This window comes from Plecotus auritus, assembly GCF_963455305.1.
Source record: "Plecotus auritus genome assembly, chromosome: 5".
In the NCBI taxonomy this organism is placed as follows: Eukaryota; Metazoa; Chordata; class Mammalia; order Chiroptera; family Vespertilionidae; genus Plecotus; species Plecotus auritus.
Window position 1 is genome coordinate 29900496 of NC_137776.1, and position 20141 is coordinate 29920636.

The window sequence follows — 20141 nt, forward strand, 5'->3', positions numbered from 1 at the left end:
GAAGCAAAAAACAACCGAAAAAGCAAAAAGAAAAAAAAATCCAAAAAGTTGAAGATAGTGTAAGAAGCCTCTGGGACAACTTCAAGCGTACCAACATCAGAATTATGGGGGTGCCAGAAGAAGAGAGAGAGCAAGATACTAAAAACCTATTTGAAGAAATAATGACTGAAAACTTCCCCCACCTGGTGAAAGAAATAGACTTACAAGTCCAGGAAGTGCACAGAACCCCAAACAAAAGGAATCCAAAGAGGACCACACCAAGACACATCATAATTAAAATGCCAAGAGCAAAAGACAAAGAATCTTAAAAGCAGCAAGAGAAAAACAGTTAATTACCTACAAGGGAGCACCCATACGACTGTCAGCTGATTTCCCAACAGAAACTATGCAGACCAGACGGGAGTGGCAAGAAATATTCAAAGTGATGAATAGCAAGAACCTACAACCAAGATTACTCTACCCAGCAAAGCTATCATTCAGAATTGAAGGGAAGATAAAGAGCTTCACAGACAAGAAAAAGCTAAAGGAGTTCATCACCACCAAACCAGTATTATATGAAATGCTGAAAGGTATTCTTAAAAAAGAGGAAGAAGAAAAAAGTAAAGATAAAAATTATGAACAACAAATACATATCTGTCAACAAGTGAACCTAAAAATCAAGTGAATTAAAAACCTGAGGAACAGAATAATCTGGTGAATATAATAGAATCAGGGGCATAGAAAGGGAGTGTACTGATAATTCTCAGGGAGAAAGGGGTATGGGGGGGGGGGGTGGTTCAGGAAGAGACTGGACAAAAATCATACACCTATGGATAAGGACAGTGTGGGGAAGGTGGGGTGGGAACCGGGTGGAGGGGAGCTATGGGGGGGAAAAGGAGAAACAATTGTAATAATCTGAATAAAGATTTATTTTAAAAAACAAATGAATAAATAAAAAGTTCGTAAATGACTAAGTACATGGGGGAGGGGGAGTGTACAAATACGCATTTGTAAGTTTAGGTGCCAGGGCAAAGCTGGCATGTCCCCAAAAAATACCTAAACACAGGTAGTCCATAGGCTTTTAGGGACTTAATTCATGTCAGCAAACTACTAGTAAAATAGCAAGGAAATGACTGACCAGCTACTTATGATTGTGCTACTTCGAGCCATCCTTTCTGTGCCCTCTGGAATGGGAGTCTTAGGTCTGTCTCTTCATGATTCTGTGGAGAACTGGGTCATCTAGGGTGATGCGAAGATTGTTTGCACTGTTGCTGCCCCTCATGTTCAACTGCATAGTGTGAGCTCTCCTGTTAGTCACTTGTGTTTTAATTCTATGGCTATCAGCAGTTTGGCATTCATTTAATAAGTATTGAATCTTCACTGAAAGCTAAGTACTAAAGATAGGATTCATCAGTTCATTCAATAGAATATTCCTAGTAGCCAAGATAGAATTCATTCATTGATTCCACAGAATATTTCTAGTGGTGGCCTTACTTTGTGTCAGACACTGTACTTGGTACTGAGTATACCAGGAGTGAATAAAAGAAACATATCTCTGTACCCTTGGAGCTTATGGTCTTATGGGGGAAAGTGAAATTTAAGAAGCAAGTACAAATAAAAATGCCATCACCATTGTGGTGAGTACTATCAATGAAAGAGGGCTAAGGGAGGGTAAAGGGACACCTGCTTGTCATTAGGTGGTTAGGGAAGGCTTCTCAGGAAAAGGGATATTTGTGCTGAAGGATGAAGAGGACTTAGCCAGAGAATAGACTTTGTTGGGGGGCGGAGGGGAGGAGGATGTTGGGGGCCTGGATAGAAGAGAGGCCTGAAGCAGGAAGGAGCTGATGAATTAATGAGAAGCATTAGTTGGTCCCTGTTGTCTTATAATGATGGACATAGAAGCAAAAACAATTATGTTACATTGTGACAGGTATGATAATAGTAGTTTGGGTAAGTGCTAACTTGATTTATTGGAATCATGCATTCCTGGAAGCTTTCTCAAGTAGGAAATAATGTAAGTTAAACTTTAAGGATAAATTGGGATTTATAAGAGCATGAGGAGGTCTTTACACAGCAAATGGATTCAGAAAAAAAGTGCCTGTATGTTACTAATTTTGAGGAGCAGTTACAATGTAAGTATTGTAAGTTATTTCTACAACCTGAAGCGCAGTGAACATAAATAAATGGTGAAGATATACAGGAATGATCTACATTCAGAAAATAGTAGATTTTTAGTATTTTATATCATTTTAATATGGTAAATACACTGTTTTATTATGTTGTCTTTTAAAGATTATGATATATAGAAACCAGTTTTTGAAAGACTGATTTTTTCTCTAGGTATTTATAGTTCTTTAATTATTGTGAAAAATGAAAATAGGAAAATAAAAAAGTATAATGACTCACTATATTCTTGTCCCTATATATGACAATGACCATTTTTCCATTGCTTTATTTTTTGGTTGATGTATTTTAAAAACATGACATTTTCCCCCAAACACAAAAACATGCATTTCTAAAAAATAAAGACATTTTTCTATATTACCATAAAGCCATTATCAGCCATAAATATTCACAATAAGTCCTTAATGTTACCCAAACCAATCCTATACAACTTGGCCCTATTACCCCCACAAGGTCTGCATAATACATTTAGTTGAATAACATCTCTTTGTTCTCAATATAGAATAGTTTCCTCAATACATTCCATTTGTTTTTTCCCTGTACATTTTCTTATTGAAAACAGAAGGCTATTGTCTATTTACTGTCCTACCTTTAGAATTTGAGCCTATCTCTTTCCCTGGATTTCCAGTAAGTGAGGAATTCGGTCTAAAAACTTGATTTCATTCGGGTTAGATAGTTATTTTTCCTTAAAGTATAAAGAAATACAAGGCAAAGGTCCCCTACTTTGACTTCCAAGATAACTTCTGTTCCCTCTCATCTTCCCTTCCTCCATCACCCATCTCCTTTCCCCTCCCTCTCTTCCTCTCCACACAAGAATGTAGAATTAAAAAATTCAAACAGCACAAAAGGATTCAAAATACATTGAAAGCTTCTCTTCACTGCACCCCAAAGTCAACTACTGGTGATAATTACTTTTTCTTATGAAAGTGGTTTGCATTTACCAACATTAAATGTAAAAGGCTGATTTTTTTTTTAATCACCTTAAAAACAACCTTTTGGACTAGAGGATTAATACAGCTTTCTAGCTAATGTTCCATTAATGAACTTCTAACTTTTAAAAGGGTATCTTTTAAATGTAATTCTCAGATGATTCAAACTGCTTGTATTTCCATTTTGTTACACAATTCGACTTCTTCGCTTGGAGACTCCACACAGACAGCCCAGGAAACCGATGACAATCTGACTGAGTGCAAACAGGAGCTCAAGGTTCCCCACAAGCAGTAGGCCTACAAATGCTGAGAAATGGATGGTCTTGTGCCTCTTTTCTTTAGGACTGACGTTCAAGTCATATTTTTTCAAGTCACTGGCCGTGGTGTCATTCGTGGTGGAAGAATTCAAACTGTTAGGAGCTACGCAAGATCCATTGGAGAACCACTGTAGATTGAAGGATTGAGGATAAATCCTTCCAGAAAAATAAAAGATAAGATGTTTAAGAATTTCTGTGGCCATCAAAAGAATGCAACATTGTACCCAGGAAAGGGAAAGTATGGTAAAACAAAGTACTTTTGAAATGTGCCTGGAAATTATAGCTAAGATCAGACTTTCTGAGCATGTGTCTATGTACTCTACTAGGTTAAAGCTTTTTGTTCATTATCTATCCCACTATCCATCATTCAACAAACTGTTTCTATGTAGCCCTGGCCAGTGTGGCACAGTGGTAGAGTGTTGGCCCTCGACTGAAGGGTCTCGGGTTCAATTCCCAGTCAAGGGCGTGTACCTCAATTGCAGATTCATTCCCAGCCCTGGTCCAGGTGTGTGTGTCTCACATGGATGTCTCTCCCTCCTTACCCTCCTTCTCATTCTCTCTAAAAATCAATGGAAAAAATGCCCTCGGGTGAGAATTAACAAAAAACGAAAAAATGTTTTCTATGTCAAAAGTGGTTGAATAACAATTTCATGTGGTTCAGACTATTTATGCAGACGTTCTTCCACTTGCTGAAGATGTGAAAATAAAGGAGCTCCCCCTTTGAAGGAGCTCAATTCTTAGTGCAAAACCTCAGTGGCATCTGCCTTAAACCAGAGGTACCGTTTTCACTCAGAAGAAACATGTTCAATACTATGTCTGAGTACACCTGAAACCTATATAATTTTATCAGCCAATGTCACCCTAGTAAATCAATAAAAAGGAAAAATAATATGACTGACTAAAGTGATTTGTGCCCATTGTAACAAGGTATGGATTATGAAAAACATTTTGCCCTAACATCTATCCTGAGGTGATTTTTTTTTTTTATTCACTATACAGTAGACTAAGTATTCTTAGTGAATTTGCATTTTGGGTACCAGCAACTACAAGTCTACCTGGGAAAACAAGTGCTTGAGCAAATGGAATATGAGAGTGCTCCTTGCAATTTGCAGCAAGCCTATGATCCCTCTTGTGTAACTATTCACTTTCTGTAACTATCACCCCAGTTAGAGTGGGAATACCTTGAGTTCCGTTACCTCCAGAGCTTAGCCTGATACATGGTGAGCTGTCATCTGCTACAGACTGAATGAACGTGTGTGGCATCTGTGGTTAAAATCTCTCTCATTTTAGACTTCAGATCCATTAGTAAAGGGAATGTCTGGATTTTGAATCTTAACAACTGTGGTATGAAAGTTCTGAGAGATTTTTCTTTTTTAATGTAGTAAGATAAAGGAAAAGGAGGGGGAAACTTTTTATGTAACTGGAAGTCTGGTTATTCTCTAATATAGAGAGAAATAATGAATTAGATTGTTCTTTTGTTCCAGTTTTTCACATTGTGCTGAGGTGCAGGCACAAAACCATCTTACGAGACTGAAAGGAACCATTTACTTGTAACTCTTCATTATTGTTACTACGTGACATAAACCTTTAATTCATTCCTATCCATACACCTATTTATAGTGTGTCCCCATAATCCATCTGCTGCTTGGTTTCTTTTAGGGCTTATAAGTAAGGCTCTAGATTTTATTTATTTGGTTTCCATTCAATTTTTTAAAGTATAGAAGTAATCTGTGCTTCGGGCTTACACATTTCATTAGTTCAGAACTGTGGAAAGTCAGTGCTTCCCCAGGGCTTCCTCATCCCCATTCTCCAAAGATGAAAGTTAAGCTTCTGCTGTGCATTGCCATACATTTTTAAGGCAAGGATAAGCCATCTGAGTCAATTATCCTTTTAAACAAGACCATACCCAAAACATTCTGAATGTAGTGATTCCTCCACTTTTTATGAGCTTTTGCCAGTTGGAATTAATGTGCTAAATCCCTAAGAATCTGTCCCAGTAGTTTCATTAAAAAAAAAAAAATGCTGTGTGAGCACCACACTATTCTAATCTAAGTAGCTTTGGTGTAAGACAATCAGGGAAAGGTCACTCACCTTAAGCTGTCTACTGAAAATTCACAGGTACTGTTGCTTGGAGAATTACAGATGAGAGGACCTTGCAAGAGAGCCTGTAAGGATACCAGCACGCAGTACACAGCACCAATGATTGTGATTACATTCAGAAATGATGAAAGAAACATCTGAAAAATAAGGTAGTTCATGTGCACATGTTATTACATGTTCTTGGTCTGTTTCAAGTTTCAGCATCAGACCTACGGTTGCCCTTCTCTGGCCACCTTGTAGCCCTAGATCTTAAGATCACAGTTTGGGTGTGAGTTATAGAAGAAGGCAGAGGGCAAATTCTCTGCCATTTTATTGACTCACTGAAGGAGTGTTGGTCTTGCCATGTTTTCTGAAAATTCTGAACCTTGTCCATTTTAATTGAGCATTGAGGTCTGGTTCCTCTGTCATATTCTGTATACTTCCTACTTCATAGAACCTTGACTAGATCATCAGCACCCACACTTCGACTCCTAAATGAGGTCCACTCTCTTGACTCCTAAATATTTAGTCTGAACTTGGCCCTGATCTTAAAAGTGGCCTGAGGTCAGCATTTTGCAGTGATTGATACAGCATCGAGTTACAACAGGGCTTCTCGATCTCAGCACAACTGGCCTGTGGGCATTTTGCTGTTGGGGCCTTTCCTGTACATGGTACAATGTCCGGCAGCATTCCTGTCTCTACCCACCAGGTGCCAGTAACACACACTCACCCAGGTGTAGCAACCAGAAATGTTGCCAGACATTGCAAATGTCCCCCTGGGAGCAGGGGCCTGTGGGGCAGAGGGTGCATGCACCTGATTTTGGTGCAGCAGCACCACTGAGTCAGAGGGAAAGACTGTAAGCATCTTTCATTTTGTGAATCAGTCACAGGAAAGCAAGCATGAGATTTGGGGATAGGAAGTGTTATGGCCCAAATGAAAGTTGGTTTCTAAAAAGAAGTTCTGTGTTGTTTTGACGGAGTGTTGGTTAGTCCCTGATAATTATGACTGTTATAAATCTGCAAAAATGAAGGGAAGGACTTCTTTTCCTTTGATGGGGTAATATTGCAGCTCCCAGAGGGGTCACCTGTTGCATTCTTTTTCTTTTTTTCAATATATTTTATTGATTTTTTAGAGAGAGGAAGGGAGAGGGATAGAGAGTTAGAAACATCAATGAGAGAGAGACATCGATCAGCTGCCTCCTGCATCTGCAACCAAGGTACATGCCCTTGACCGGAATTGAACCTGGGACCTTTCAGTCCGCAGGCTGATGCTCTATCCACTGAGCCAAATGGGTCGGGGCCCTGTTGCATTCTTTAGACCTGCATTCAAAGGGTAGGCAGAGTAAGTGACTATGTATATAGTATGTGTCGAAGGAGCTTGAGCTTTGCTATTCTTTCAGTAACCCCAAGAGATGGATGCTATTATTTCCATCTTATGGATGAGAAAATGCAGTTCAGGGAGGTTGGCAAGGTGTCAGGACCTCACAGCTGGTAAACGTCAGTGCTCAGGTCTAATCACTAACCTACATTTCTTCCAGCCAAAAGCCCAGAATGATGGGTTTGGAGTGTGATTTAAATCCTGCTTCTCCCACTGTTCAATTTGCTCATCAAGAAGCATCACTGTGTTTATATTTTGGTCATCTATTATTTCTGACTTCTCATCACTGCAGAGAGGCCTGGCTTTAGAAAGTGATTCCAACATCTGTATTTCCCCTAGACTTGGGGTTCATTTAAATGACTCAGGAAAACCTAAGTATTCAGAAGCAAAACCAATAAATGGATAAAGGGAAGGAGAAGGGAACAGTTCAAGGAGGGGAAATAGTGGGAACATTTAAGATAGAGGACAAGTCTTGGGGACCACCTCTTCCCTCCCTTCCAAGATCTAGCCTTTGCCACTTTTATGATGCTTTGGTCTCTACTTGAAAGATACAAGATATGACTTAAACACCAGTCCTCACACGGCTGGTGAGAAAAGTGTCTAAAAACTTTGTTGCACCTAATCAGTATAAACTGGTGATTTAATGACCAGCACCACTATTATTACACGCTGCCCCCCACCCTCAGCCAGCAAGTCAAGCCCAACACCTGCATGAAAAGGTGGTTTGTTGTCCTCAAAGGAGAGAGAAAAATGGTCATTGAAAAGATGACAGATTTCTCATGAAAGGATATGTGCGGGGGGCAGGGAGATATTCTTAATGGAAATATGATCTGAGAGAAAAATCTATATAAATATTCTGATGTCTTTAAGTTTGAGGATTCAGAAATATTTCAAGATATCTTTCTCAAGAATGTTTGGCCCTGGCTGGTTTGGCTCAGTGGATGGAGTGTCGGCTTGCGGACTGGGGACGGGGGGGGGAGGGGGTCCCAGGTTCTATTCTGGTCGGGAGCACATGCCTGGGTTGTGGGCTTGATCCCCAGTGAGGGGGGGGGAATGTTCAGGAGGCAGCCAATCAATGATTCTCTCTCATCATTGATGTTTTTGTCTCTCCCTCTTCCTTCTTCTCTGAAATCAATAAAAATATTAAAAAAAAAAAAAGAATGTTTGGAGTACAACGTAGAGGTAATTCAAGGTCAAACTCCAAGGGATAATAGTTTAAAAAGAAAAGCGCAGGGAAGGGAAACTAAAAATTAAGATTGACTGACTACCTGCAATGTATCAGGAACAAAGAGAGACTATAAATAATTAGCAAAGTAGTTATAAACCTAGATATCAAATGGCAGAAAAGGGTAATTTTTAAAAATACAAATGTGTAATATTAAACTAAATATGTATCTCTTTAAACAGTGGTTCTCTACCCTGGAACCACATTAGAATCACCTAGGGTGTTTTGAAAAATACTGATGCTGCATCTCAGGGGAAGTGGGTAGAGGGGGAGAGATATTTTTAACGTCCCATCAGGCTGAGAACTATCACTTTCAAACCTCAAGCTCATCCAGGAACTCACTGTGAGTGCTCATTTATTCGTCTACACCTTCCTTAGAGAATTATGAGCCCTCACACAGTGTTATTAACAACTAGAGGCCCAGTGCACGAAATTCGTGCACAGGGATGTGTGTCCCTCAGCCCAGCCTGCACCCTTTCCAATCTGGGACCCCTCAAGGGATGTCCGACTGCCCGTTTAGGCCCAATCTAGGACTGCTGGCTCCCAACTGCTCGCCTACCTACCTTCCTGATTGCCCCTAACTGTTTCTGCCTGCCAGCCTAATCACCCCCTAACCACTCCCCTGCCAGCCTGATTGATGCCTAACTGCTCCCCTGCCAGCCCAATTGCCCCCAACTTCCCTCCTCTGCCAGCCTGGTCACCCCTAACTGCCCTCCACTGCAGGCCTGGTCCCCCCCAACTGCCCTCCCCTGCAGGCCTGGTCCCCCCAACTGCTCTCCCCTGCAGGCCTGGGTTCCCCCAAGTGCCCTTCCCTTCAGGCCCAGTTGCCCCCAACTTCCCTCCTCTGCCAGCCTGGTCACCCCTAACTGCCCTCCCCTGCAGGCTTGATTGCCCCCAACTGCCCTCCCTTGCAGGCCTGGTCCCTCCCAACTGCCCTCCCCTGCTGGCCATCTTGTGGTGGCCATCTTGTATCCACATGAGGGCAGCCATCTTTGACCACATGGGGGCAGCCATCTTGTGTGTTGGAGTGACAGTCAATTTGCATATTACTCTTTTATTAGATAGGATGTTCATGGCATCAGTAGTGTAGACATTGTGACTTTGAGAGTCTGATGGATTGAGGTAAAAGTTCACTTACTGGCTGTGCTACACTGACAAGTTATTTGCTGTCTCTGAGCATCAGTTTCTCGGTCAATAAAGTGGATCATATTTCAAAACTAAAGGGTTTTGAAAGAAATAAGGTAACGTATTTGAGTCTGTTCTGAGCATAGTGACAGAAGGTTAATAAATATTCATTATTTTCCTTTTAACTTAGTTAAAATCTTATTCATAGTAGGTATGTACTAAATGTTAGAAAAAATAACTAGTGTCTTCTTTAATCGCATACGAGCAATGAGCATTCCAAGCCTAGCAAACCAATCTTTCATATGCATGAGAGAACTGAGGTTACATTTTCCTTAAGTATTTTATACACAGCACAAAAATAACAAGTCTTGTTATTCTGAAATTGGTTGCAGCTCTGGGTGTGATTTCTAAATCTCCTTCCTTTGAAAACCTTTAGATAGTGAAGCTGAAGATTGGGGAGAGGTGTGAGGCTGGCTCCAAAGTTACATTTTTATGGAGAAAAAAACCCCCTCACACTTTCTGTATCATCATATAAGCATCCTAATAGGACGTTCCTAAGACTGTGGTCCTGCCACTGGAACCACACAGTGATTTGGTAGCTTCCGAAGCCCCAAGTGGCTTTGCTCAGCTGTCCATACTGTTGGTGCACTCTCCCCACCCCGACTCGCTGCTCAGTACTCACCCCGCCTCTGTTGTTGCAGCATGCTCTTTTCCTCGCTGCCAAAGACATTGTTGTTGCTGGAATAGCCTGGAAATTACATCAACAGGAAAGATGAGTCTTACTACTTCTCATCAGATGAGAAAGCAGTTATCTCTGCCTTCTATTTACCAGCAGTTGTGGGAAATCAAGGCTCAAGAGAACAGGAAGGAAATGTGGCAATGTCCTTGATCTTGTGATCCCCATTTCAACCCTAAAGATTAAAGAGCCGGGAGGGATGGTGGGATTTCAGGAGAGAAGTTTCAAATTCTCCCATCTACATCACTTTACTCTGGGTCATCTTTAGAGAGACTTGGATTTTATTTTTTTTAATATGTTTTCTTATTGATTTCAGAGAGAGGAAATGAGAGGAGAAATAGAAACATCAATGTTGAGAGAGAATCATTTATCAGCTGCCTCCTGCACACCCTTTACTGGGGATGGAGCCTGCAACCTCAGCATGTTCCCTAACTGGGAATCGAACCTTTACCTCCTGGTTCATGGGTCAAAGCTCAACCACTAAGTCACACCAGCTGGGCTAGAGAGACTTGGATTTTAAATTGAGTGAGTTATTTAGTCATTATTTTGGAAGGAGTATTTCTGAAAGAATTGGTTATGTCATCTAAAATTCACTTTTTTTTCTTTTAGTTATTATAATCTGCAGCCACTGTCTAATTTCCCAAAAACTGTCTGAATCTGGCAAGCATCCAGAAAGGAAATTGCTGGTTTTGTTTGCCGGGCAGTTGGGAACTAACTCCTTTCTCTTCCCTAACGTTCCTCTCACTGCCGGGTCATTGCCATCTCGCTGGTTCCCAGCTTAGGATTTGGGAAATATTTTTGGTTCCACATTCTGCTTTCTACTCCTTTACACATGATATGCAATGGCCTTCCTTTACGTTGATGTTCCGCAATCGTGTACATATTGCATTCTGTATCAAGGGAAATATATTCTGCTGAGGAAAGCTGTAAGAAGCAACCTCACATTCTGAGGACTTAGTTTAAATTTTTAGTCCTATCTAGTCAGCAGCTATGACTAGAAATTCTTACTGGAAAAAGCTTTGTATCATTGAAGAGTGGGCTGTAAATTACTTCCCTTCCACTTAAGAAATTTTAGCCATAAGGTGGGCTTTTTTGCCACCTCAGCACAGCTGCCTTTGAGCAGTTAGTTCTCTCTTTCCTTCCGCCCTTGTTTTCTAACATTTTATTGAATTCTGACGACATGCCAGGCACTGTCATAGGTGCTGTACGTGTTTCAGTTCATTCCAGCCTCAACCATCCTGTGAGGTAGGCCTCTTTTCATCCTCATCTTACAATGAGAAAACTGAGGCATAGGAAGTTTGAGTAACTTCTCTAAGAAAGTGGAAGAGTTTGGATTTGAAGCGAGGCCTTTAGTTTCCAAAGCCCAGACTCTTCACCGCTATCCACACTGGACAATTCTTATGGTTCTCCTCTGTTCCTTCACAGAGTTGATTCATTCTCATCCTCCCCTCACCGCCCTGGCTCATCTCATTGTCCTCTGTTCCTTCCCCAAATTCTTTTTCCCAAGACCACATCTACCTTTGCTTTTCCAGAGCAGGTCTAACATTTAATGCCTGACAAGGCAGCTTTCCTAACAAACTTCACCCCCTCTGACCATGTGCTGACCCCATGGCACTTGTGGACAACACTTTGTATTATTATCAAACGTGGCTTACATATTACCTTGAATTCCAACACCTTTATCATTCAAAGGTCACATGTATGTAGGGCAGCCCAGCCATTCTGGGGTGGAGCTAAGAGCCCAGAAGAAAAGGGAGAAAAATGTAGCCCCCAAATAGGTTGTCAATGTTAATGGACTAAATCTCTTTTGTTGTACGCATAAGTTATACTGCCTTTTGAGCTTAAGAAACAATTATTTACAGGAAATGGCAGACTATGGCCCACCACTTCTTTGTCATAAAGTTTTATTAGAACTCAGCCATGCCCATTCACTTATATTGTCTACAACTGCTCTCACACCAACAGTACAGTTGAATAGCTGTGAGAGGGACTGTCTGGCTCTCAAAGCCTAAAATATTCACGATCTATTTTGTTTTACAGAAAAAAAATTGTCAATCGCTGATTTAGAAAATTAATCTGTTAGAAGAAAGTTAAATCAACATTAAATTACAGCTTAAGTGGATGAATCATCCCATTTTGCTTATTGATGTAAATTAAACTCTGCTGACTTTTTAGGTTTTATTTCAGAGATGCTGAATATTTACTTTTATATTCCCTTCCCTTGCAAAGGGCTTTATAAAGTAACAGTAACTTATGTGAATCCCCTCCCAGTTGGCAACACACTTTGTTATATCACAACTCAGTTTTTCAACTCTTTTGCCCGTTCAGAGCTTTAGACATTGAAGGGCTTTTTAAGGGATGGATATTAAAATATGAGAAAGTGTGTAGGTATACGTGTGACTGAGTCATAAATCTTCCAGATAATCTATCAAAATTAGTATTTATGAGAATACTCCTTTTTTAATTCTTAAGCGCATTTGAATGCATAAGAGTTTTTGTGAATCCAACAGCCCTGACAGTCATTTGCTTTTATAAAGAAGTAGTATTATTCATTCTTCCATCTGTGCAGTCTTAGAAGTGAGTGTATGACTTACAAATGCAGTACAGAGGAGCTGTGGACCATTGAAACTCGGTAACACAATTCAAACCCTAGGGATCCTCTAAGTACCTGACCCTGAAAGCAACCCAAAGCCATAGCTCATCACAAGTATAAAAACTATATTTTGCAAATGCTTGTTACACAAACACCTAACTTGTTTAACATTCAACATTTTTTCTAAGACTTTAATAATTGATGAATTACCATTGTATAATAAGTGTACTCAATGAATAAGCGTGATTAAGATCAGGCTTACAATTAATCTTATATCAAATGGCCTTAATACAGGGATGGGAAAAGCAAGTTTGTACTTGTGAGTACGCAAAACACAGTCTATTTTTGTATTATTATTCATTAACTAGAGGCCCCATGCACAACATTCATGCACACGGGGGATGGGGGGTGGGGAAGTCCCTCAGCCTGGCCTGCGCCCTTTTGCGTTCCGGGATCCCTTGGGGGACATCCTTAGTGCTGCCATGGAGGTAGGCCATTGTGCTCGCCAGCCATCAGCCCAGCTTGTGGCTGAGTGGTGCTCCCCCTGTGGGAGCACACTGACCACCAGGGGGCAGCTCCTGCGTTGAGTGTCAGCCCCCTGGTGGTCAGTACACGTCATAGCGACCAGTCATTCCACTGTTCAGTCGATTTGCATATTACCCTTTTATAAGATTATGTATTATTTATTTGTATTTCAACTATAACCCTACTTTTGCCCACCCCTGTGTTTTCTTAGGAATATTTTAACTCTCTTTTTAGTGCTTTGAAAAATGATATTTATTGATTTTTTTCATTTAACATAAAATAGTTGAAGATAATTGCATAACACTTTTAGTCATGATTTCAAAAGATAAAAAGATTCACCTGTTTTGGGTAAGTCATAAATACACAGTGAATGTATTTTATGAAGTAATCAGTAATTAATTCCATAGTTGTTCACTTCTTCCCACAAAATCTGTTTTTGAAGCAATACCAATTTAAAATGTTAAAGCAATTTTGGAAAGATTTCAAAAACTACAACAAAAGTGTTTATCGGAGAAACCAAGATGGCAGCATAGGTAAGCACCAAAACTGCTGCCTCGCACAACCATCTCAAAACTACAACTAAAAGACAGAACGGACATCATCCAGAACCACAGGAAGGCTGACTGAGTGGAAATTCTACAACTAGAAGGAAAGAGAAAAGCTCATGGAGAATCAGAGGAGTGGCAAAGGGCTGAGGTATGGAGACACGCGCGCAGAGAGGAAGGGCGGCTGAGTGCCTGGCTGACTTTCTCTGGCGGGAGGGGGAAGGAAGCCCCCGACTGCACTGAACCCCAGTTGTGACTGCACTGAACCCCAGTTCCGGGCGAAACCCTGTGCACCCAGGCTCATACAGGGGAAGTCTGGACTGTCAGGTAGAGAGAAAGGCACACAGAGACTCGGAGACTCAGGGAGCCACAGCACACAGGGGTCTGGAGGCGCACGAGCACAAGTGCTCGCAGAGAAGACTGAATGTGGAGGTTGCCGCAGGCTTTCTCTAGTGGAAGGGAGTCGGAAGCTCCTGACTGCACTGAACCCCAGTTCTGACTGCACTGAACCCCAGTTCCGGGCAAGCACCTGGGGACCCACGCTCTTACGGGGGAATCTGGACTGTCAGGCGGAAACTCAGGGGAGCCGCGGAAGGCAGAGGTCTGGAGGCCCACGCGCAAGGGCAGGGCTGATGGGAAGCCAAGACTGTCTGCTCCGCCCTGAGACTCCGCCCCATCCAAGCTGAGCACAGAGGCTTTTGCAATTTTGCAAGTCTGATCCTATAAGGCTGTCTCTAGCACCGAACTTCTCCCAGCGTAGACACAGCTGATCCTGACAGCCAACTGGCCTGGAGGTCAATTCCTCCCAGTGATACCAACAACAATCAAGACTTAATTACAACAAGGCTGTACACACAGTCCACAAAGGGGTGCACCAAGAGTATCCACAACAGGTTAACTGGGGAGGCCGACCCACTGGGCCATATAGGAAACCTAGCACACAAAGCCACCCTACCAACTCAGGGAAGCAGCGAAAATGCGGCATCAAAGAAACAGATCACAAACGAAAGAAATGGAGGAAAACAAACGACTGGATATAGAATTCAAAACCACGGTTATAAGGCTTTTCAAGAATATCCTAGAAAAGGCCGATAAATTTAGCGAGACCCTCGAAGATATGAAAAAGGACCAACTAGAAATTAAACATACACTGACTGGAATAAAAAATATTATACAGAGACCCAACAGCAGACTAGAGGAATGCAAGAATCAAGTCAAAGATTTGAAATACAAAGAAGCAAAAAACATTCAACTGAAAAAGCAAAAAGAAAAAAGAATCCAAAAAGTTGAAAATAGTGTAAGTAGTCTCTGGGACAACTTCAAGCGTACCAACATCAGAATTATGGGGGAGCCAGAAGAAGAGAGAGAGCAAGATACTAAAAACCTATTTGAAGAAATAATGACTGAAAACTTCCCCCACCTGGTGAAAGAAATAGACTTACAAGTCCAGGAAGCGCACAGAACCCCAAACAAAAGGAATCCAAAGAGGACCACACCAAGACACATCATCATTAAAATTCCAAGAGCAAAAGACAAAGAGAGAATATTAAAAGCAGCAAGAGAAAAACAGTTAATTACCTACAAGGGAGCACCCATACGATTGTCAACTGATTTTTCAACAGAAACTATGCAGGCCAGATGGGAGTGGCAAGAAATATTCAAAGTGATGAATAGCAAGAACCTACAACCAAGATTACTCTACCCAGCAAAGCTATCATTCAGAATTGAAGGGAAGATAAAGAGCTTCACAGACAAGAAAAAGCTAAAGGAGTTCATCACCACCAAACCAGTATTATATGAAATGCTGAAAGGTATTCTTTAAGAAGAGGAAGAAGAAAAAAGTAAAGATAAAAATTATGAACAACAAATACATATCTATCAACAAGTGAACCTAAAAATCAAGTGAATTAAAAATCTGAAGAACAGAATAAACTGGTGAATATAATAGAATCAGGGGCATAGAAAGGGAGTGGACTGATAATTCTCAGGGGGAAAGGGGTATGGGGGGTTCAGGAAGAGACTGGACAAAAATTGTACACCTATGGATAAGGACAGTGGTGGGGAGGTAAGGGCAGAGGGTGGGGTGGGAACCGGGTGGAAGGGAGCTATGGGGGGAAAAAGGAGAAACAATTGTAATAATATGAACAATAAAGATTTATTAAATTTAAAAAAAAGTGTTTATCACACAGACAGTTCTTTATTCACTTTTCCGTGTAGTTACGAGTATATTGAGAGTTCAGTATTTTGACAGATGTTGGAAAGGACACGATTCCCTTTGAAAAGATATTCTGCCAATTGTTCTAGTACATTGGTATAGATGTATCTGTTATAATGAAGGACAGAAGAGCTGTAGACCATTAAAACCCTATACAGTAAAGATAGCTGAGGACCAGGAAAATACACCTGTGTTCTGAGCCCTTCTGTCACCCACCTGTTTGCTTGTGAACCTTGTCTAGAGTTTGAGGTTCACTGTAAAGTGCCTATTGAACTTTTCAACGAGTTGTTTGATGCTTTGATGGCATTCTACCACACTTAGTAATAATGATAGACTTGTGTAATACTCTTCGTTAATATTTATGGAGGGCAATAAAATAAATTTAGTCACGGAACAAGGAAGTGAGATTCTCTGAAACTTTCACAGGTTTATAGAACCTTTCTGTGCTTCAGTTTCCTGGTGACTTATGTTTATGGATTAAGTTATGAATTGCACCTTCTCCCTTGGTTAGCCTGAAACAGGTGGATTATGGTGCTAATCCTGGTGGAAAACAAAATTTGGGAGTCAGGTAAGTCTGGAACTGGGTCTCACAACTACTGTGTGATCTTGTTAACCCTCCTAACCTTCTGTTTGCTTGTCTGTTAAAATACAGTTGATAATAACCGCTCAGCAAGATTATTATAGAGAGTAGATGAGATAACATTGTAAAGCATGAACCCAGTAGTTAGCACTTAGCAGTGGTCTCTCTGTGCCTGTCTCTATGTCTTTCTCCTTCTTCGTCCCCTGCTCCCCTGCCTTCTTCATCAGGCTCCTTTCATGCTGGCAAGAAATTTGTTTTTCTTGTGGGAAAGTCCATTTGTATCTAAAGCTACACGAGTCACTCTAAATGGATTGTTTTAACTTGGGAACTTTTAGGAGATTTATGGGAATTGCCACTGTTGATATCTTGGCCAGCTGTGCCTGGCTCCTTTCTAAGCCGATGCAAAGGAAGCTCACACTATTAAAGTAGACAGAAACCTCTAGAAGGGCAGAGCAGACACAAGTTTTGCAGTCACATCACTGTGTTGGGCTCTGTGCTTTCAGCCTGCAAGAGAACATTCGTGGCAATTTGAAGAAATATTTTCCCCAAAAGCTTTTCCTGTAAGAACCCCTTTCTACCAAGCAGAGGGATGCTTTACTGGAGTGGCTTTTTGAGGCCACAGTGTTCTCAAATCCAGTGTGTGAGCTGAAGAACAAATATTTCTCTAAAGATTAATGTATAACCACTCAAGAATGTTTTCACATTAGTTCGGGGATAAGACCAGCAACTGTCACTGATCATCATTAAGGATGATAATATAGGTAATAGGTAATTTAATGTCACACACACACATGAACACACATCCAAACAAAGTCTCATTTTTCTGACATTAACCAGACTCATTAGGTAGCACCCAAGTGGTAGAACAAACAAAGCAGCCTCTTGAATGTTGAATTTCCAAACTTCAGTATCCACATCCCCATTTTATGAGTATGAAAACAAAATCATAGGATAAGTGACTTGCAAACAGTAATATATTGGAGACAGAACTAGAGCTGAGATTCTCTGCCAGGTCCAAAAACAGTATTTATTCCTCTCCACAGGTGGGTTCTACCCAGGCCACTGCATCAGAATTCCCAGGAGAAGGTCTATAAATCTATCGGGTGATTCATGATCAGTGCATTGGAGAGTTATGTATTATACTGCTCTCCTGCAAACGTCAACAAAGATAGACCGATCAATAATGATCAAACTTCACATTCAAGAAGCACCATGATGTCCTGGTATATGTAAAATCTGAGTCAAGAAGTCATTGAGGTCAGAGAGCCAGAATTTCAGGTCCCAAATCTCTTAAGCCAACTCCCTTTGGTGCAGGCAACACCATATTCATGCCACACAATTATCATCATCCAGAATGTTTCTTCTCATTCCTACTGAGCGCTTCCCACACCTGCTGTATTCCCTGTGAATACCTTGAGCATGGCATCAGCAAAGGAAAGTTGAGGGAATTCATTCAAAACTTCCCTAACACTAGCTATAAACTTGGAAGAGCAGCCCCATGTGCAAAGAAATGTGCTAGGTAATAACCCAACCAACTTCTTTTCTTAATCCTCCATATTTTCCCATTGATTTTTAGAGAGTGGAAGGGAGAGAGACAGAGAGAGAGAAGCATCAACATGAGAGAGACACATTGGTTGGTTGCCTCCCACATGAGCCCCAACCAGGACTGGGGATCAAACCTGCAACTGAGGAACCAAACCCGTGACCTTTCAGTCCTTAGGCTGATACTCTAACCACTGATTAAAACTGGCCAGGGCAGCCCAACCAACTTTCATCAAATTTAACCTTTTTTTCCCCCCAGCTCCCTAGCCTGTACCACATACTTAATTTATCCTTCCTCACTGATAACCAATATAAATGAATACCATACCTCCACATCTCACTGTATCTTAAGTCAAGACACAGCTCAGCTCACTGTAAGTCTGAAAGATGGTCTGTAGGACTTTGGTAAAGCACCTTTCTCAACATCAAGTCAAATAAAAGTTACTCACCATCAGACCTGCTCCTATAATTCCTGGGAACCACCACTCAAAGCAAGAGATGGGGTTTTGAAAAAATTTGCCTTCCTCAACTCTGTTGGCAATGAGAGGTATTGTATTGAGAACTACTCCTGACAGAAGTAGAACCAACAGGCTGAATCCATTGCAGGATGTCCATCCTTCACAGCAGGTCATGGTCACCCCCTGGTTCACTTAGAAATGCTGTTCAAGTGGCTGTTTGTATGGTACTTTATCCTGAGCCTCCTAACCTAGTTAAAGTTTAGCACTTATGAAAATTAATTTTGGGAATTGGTTTAGAGTCCAAGAGGGCAGACCTTATTGTGAGGACAGGAAGTAAGGATAAGCTTATATTATGATGAGATTGGGAAAGGAAGGCGGGGAAAAGGTCTATTGTTTCTGTTAGATAAATGTATGCATAAAAATAAGCAGATGGTAACTAAAAACAAGGAAGAAGGGGTTAAGAAATGCTCCTCTAACATATTTTACCAGTGTACCTTATAGAAGTGAAAGCAAGAATACCCAGTTAATATAAACTATTTTTTCCTGTTGTGTTGACATTATTACCAAGTAGTGAAGGTCTTTACTTTGAAATTGTTTAACAAGAAAACAAATAGGAGATTGGGGGGGGGGGAAGTATTTCTTCTGCTGCAAATGTTCTTGATTAGTCAAAATTTTAGGGAATACACAAAATTTTAAATTTCTTCATGTCATATTATTCCAGTCTTGCAGACTAACCCATTTAGAGGTAACCCACTTAAGACTTGTGGGAGATTTGGTCAATGCTACTAGACTGCAAGTGTTCAAGTATGGACACCAGAATGAAACATAGGAATAGGAGAGAGGCTGGAGGAGAGATGATGATGTTTTATTTTCTTTAAACCCTAAGTACTTACTTGGTCACTTACAGAATATTTTTAGACCAAGCTTCCCAATTGTCTTTCTACTAGTTTGTGAGCTTCTCAAGCAAAGGTCTGTAAGTGGACTAGGCTTTAAATACAAAAGTTCTCACTTATGCTAATTGTCCATCATGAATTGACAAGTAGGCTCTGCTCATGGTAGTTACTGAGAGTCCCATACTCACCCATCATCTCCATTCTGGCTTCCACAATTGTAGAGGCAGAGTGAAAAGACACGATGAGCCACATACTGAATCTGAGTATTTTTGGTTCATGCTTTATTGGCCAAATGAGTCACTCAGTTATGTTTGAGTTCAAATGGGTGATGAAATACAAACCAACTTTTATCCAGAAGCAAAATGAACTTTAGGCAGCTCTAATATTTACCATGCCTTCCTCCCATCTCAGTCCATAGCACGGATTCAGCAAATGCTATTGGGAATGATGAAGGAAGGAAAGAAGGAAAGGAGGGACGGAGGGAGGGAGGGAGGGAGGGAGGGAGGGAGGGAGGGAGGGAGGGAGGGAGGGAGGGAGGGGAGGAAGGGGTAGAGTCCATCTGTAAGTTCAGGTACAATGGGCTTAGAGAGTAGTGCCCCATCCTACAAAAGTAGGAGACAGAGGGTACTGGGTAGGCAACCTGCAGACTCTACCATATCATAAATTAATGAGCTGCGCCAGGAGAAACAAGCAGTCTGCAGAAAAAGAGTAGGAGGAGATGGTGAAGACGCAGGTGTGCAGGAAGAAGTGTGAGGGGTGGGAAACATCTGGCCCACAGGCCATTTAAGGCCCACGAGATCATTTGGTCTGGCCCCGCCTAGGCATTAGGGGTGAGTTA

At 41.2% G+C, this 20141-nt stretch overlaps 1 protein-coding gene across 1 annotated transcript; it reads right to left on the reverse strand.

Annotated features, from left to right (window-relative positions):
• Positions 1–2205: 2205 nt before the first annotated feature.
• On the reverse strand, positions 2206–18615 carry TM4SF20 (transmembrane 4 L six family member 20). The gene is made up of 4 exons (XM_080668635.1): positions 18402–18615; positions 9899–9964; positions 5501–5646; positions 2206–3565 (listed from the first exon to the last, which is right to left on the reverse strand). Exons 1-4 carry the CDS (start codon positions 18582–18584, stop codon positions 3280–3282), a joined length of 681 nt encoding a protein of 226 aa, XP_080524761.1. The 5' UTR covers positions 18585–18615; the 3' UTR covers positions 2206–3279.
• Positions 18616–20141: the final 1526 nt, after the last annotated feature.